The 3,120-nt window shown below is 37.8% G+C and overlaps 1 protein-coding gene across 1 annotated transcript; it reads right to left on the bottom strand.

Annotated features, from left to right (window-relative positions):
- Positions 1-314: 314 nt before the first annotated feature.
- tcf21 (transcription factor 21) lies at positions 315-1,751 on the bottom strand. The gene is made up of 2 exons (XM_036550596.1): positions 1,201-1,751; positions 315-413 (listed from the first exon to the last, which is right to left on the bottom strand). The coding sequence occupies exons 1-2, from the start codon at positions 1,645-1,647 to the stop codon at positions 324-326; spliced, it is 537 nt and encodes a 178-aa protein (XP_036406489.1). The 5' UTR covers positions 1,648-1,751; the 3' UTR covers positions 315-323.
- Positions 1,752-3,120: the final 1,369 nt, after the last annotated feature.

Below are 3,120 nucleotides of genomic sequence, written 5' to 3'. Positions count from 1 at the left end.
CAAAGTATATTTCACGTGTGCTCAAATACAGCGATGACAGTCAACGTCACCTGCAAACGTACCTATATGGCACACCTTTCATAAAGCATCTACGATGTTAATATGATTTGAACAGACATTCTCTTGCCCTTGAACCAGCAAGGCCAAGATGTGAATCCTTTAAATATGGCTTTTTGTAGAGAAACAAGTGTGAAGATTTGGTCCCTATGCAGCCTGGTCCTCTCTTTTGTCTCTCTTCGGAGAAGACGTCTGTTTTTTTATTTTTTACTTTTTCTAAAATATATACACAGTTCATATTTACTTTGGTAGATCCGTCAATTAAATTAAGAGGCTGTAGTTCCACATAACCGCGTTGTGTTCAGCACTTCTTTCAACTCATTCTCGGGTTTTCCAGCCACCATAAACGGCCATGTCTGAATAGGAAAGAGGGAAAGGAAAGAAAATACCGTTATGCATAATAATAATAACACACTGTTATTTTTTTCCAAGAAATGAACTACATTTATAGCTACTACAGCACAAATAACCAGTAACTTTAGCGATTAAATTCGAACTGCAACGTAAAATCAGTAAAAGTTGATTTTACATCGGTTCAGATGTTCTCCAAAGACGTATTATTCCATTTCGCAGTTGTTGAAAGATATCACCGTAGAACACCTTGGGATACACAGAGTTATCTTGGAAGACGTGCATTTTAAATTTCATTAAAAATAATAATGAGGAAAAAAACATCCCAGGTGCACCACATCAATGGGTGCTCGGAAGTATTAGAGGCTTTATGTGACTATCAGTTCATGCCACCCGCCCCATGTACTCAAAATGTCATGTGAAGGCCTATATTTTAAATACTTTCCATGAATTAATTACATTATTTTGCAGTTTTTAATATGTAGTCGAATAATTTAAAAGTTATATAGCATACCAAACAATGGTGCCTCAACAATTAGGCTTTTGCTAAAATTAGTGATAACGAACACAGCCAACTCTGTTATGTTAACATCGTTTGGCTTTTTGCCAAGACGGGCTAAAATACCCCACTGAAAAATTCATTATTTAATAAAACGACATGCTACTTAAAATGCTTCTAAAACGTGTTCAGCTGTTCCCTTTTTCCTGAAAAGTACCTAATCACAGAGCACTTCTATAATTTATAGCCTATTATTTCTATTGAATAGAAAAATAGGATTTAGAGCATCTTACCAAGTTAACTGGGTGTATATACCCGTTTTCATATTTATCGTTGGCTAGAATCTGTCTCAAGTGGGCGATATAGCTTGATGCCAATCGCAAAGTGTCCAGTTTTGACAGTTTGGTATCCGGTGGAACCCACGGCAAAGTCGTCTTCAGCCTGGAAAAGGCTTTGCTGAGAACGCGCATCCTCGCCCTCTCCCTGGCATTGGCGGCGTTTCTCTGTACCTGCTTGCCTTCGTGCGCTACTCCGTTCAGGGTGCTCTTTCTGGATGAGGTTTTCCTCTTCTTTCCCGAAACTTCCTTGTCCTCTCTCGTCGAGTTGCTCTCACAATTCGAGCTCTCCTCTGTGCTTTCGTTGGACGCGCCGGAGTCTTTGCCAGATCCCAGTTTTAGGATGTCATCCAGGAGCTCCGCTTCATGAAAGTCGTCGACGTCGCTGATGGATCCCGTGGACATGTTCGCGAAAACAATTTATCAATGGCCGCAAACTCGGAGCATGTAGCTATTGGGGTGAAAGTCGGGAAAATCAGCGGCTTGCGCCTGGAAGCACTCATGTGCAGCGTTTCAGTTTGTGTTCTGAAATCCCGCTTTTGGGAACTCACAATTTATCTAGATTGTCCGTGGGGCGTGACTATGGTCTAGGGGAGGGTACCATCGTACCAGCATAAATATTCCAAGATAAGAGGGAGGTTTTAAAGGCAATCACTTGTTTTGCCATATCACACAGGAGTTTGTAATAATTATCGTATGGATTATTAATTTTTGTATAGGAATATAATCTCAGTTTATTCCATCAGGATAATGTAATATGATATAATATAATAAAATACTTGTCAAAATGCATACGTGACATTGATCACACACACTGGAGTACAAAATACATACCAGCAAAATAAAACCAGGAGCATCAGATAGAGCGAGCCGATCCAACACAAATGTCAAGGACAATGTGATGTCATCAACATAGTAGGAATGTGCCAATGTGCACTATTCTGTATTCTCTATATGTACAACCCTATCTTGACATTATGCTATATGCAACCTTAAACCTTTTTACAAAATTGTGTACAAACCTCCTCAGTGTAATAAATAGGCTAAAAATAATAATGCCACAATATAGGCTGCAGAGACTTATTACAAATAGAACAAAGTGTGTGGAAAAGATAAGGAAAACAATTATTTTACAAAAGTTTTGTCTGTCATAATATTTTATTTCCAGATAAGACTAAGAATTTTTCTTCACATTTTATATTTTAATTTATATTTCATACAAACATATTTCATTTGGTAAATTGTTGATGCAAACAACGTAGAAAATGCATTTGTTTTACATATTAGTGCACACCTATTTCTGTTTTTTTTTTTTATGAAGCTGTGCTGGTATACGAGATAGATTGAATTTACAGATGTTAAATTGGAATGCAGTTATTTCCATGAAATCACTATGCGCTTCATAACTGAGACCCCTTGTGTGATTAACACGCAATTAACGAACAGTAAACGAACTGTCTTCCATAAAGGGTGCATCTTTGATCGCCCAATTATTTTTATAATAGGCCTACAGGTTTGTATGTATAAAGGTTGATGTTGTTGTTATTAATATTTACAACTAAATCTGTTTATGCTATTGTTATTACTGTTGCTTTGTCGAAATGTGACATTGTTATTTTATCCAGCTATCGCCATATTTGAATTCCTCTGCATCCATGTTAAGATTTCTTCGTTACATTAAGCCATTTTAAAGTTCAAGGGTTCAGCTGTGCGATGAATCAGGATGCCCCGGGAACATATAGAATACAGTAATTACACTGCACCTGCTTGTGGTTTCCGAATTCCACCCAACACCTGTTGATTAGGAGAGATACCTTTAAACAAAGCGATAGCTCATCTCCAAAGTAAGCAAACGTGGTCCATATTCTGCCTCTGAGG

Source organism: Megalops cyprinoides, chromosome 17 (assembly GCF_013368585.1).
Source record: "Megalops cyprinoides isolate fMegCyp1 chromosome 17, fMegCyp1.pri, whole genome shotgun sequence".
NCBI lineage: Eukaryota > Metazoa > Chordata > Actinopteri > Elopiformes > Megalopidae > Megalops > Megalops cyprinoides.
Note: the sequence above shows the minus strand (reverse complement) of the source record. Positions and strands in the feature narration are given on the sequence as shown.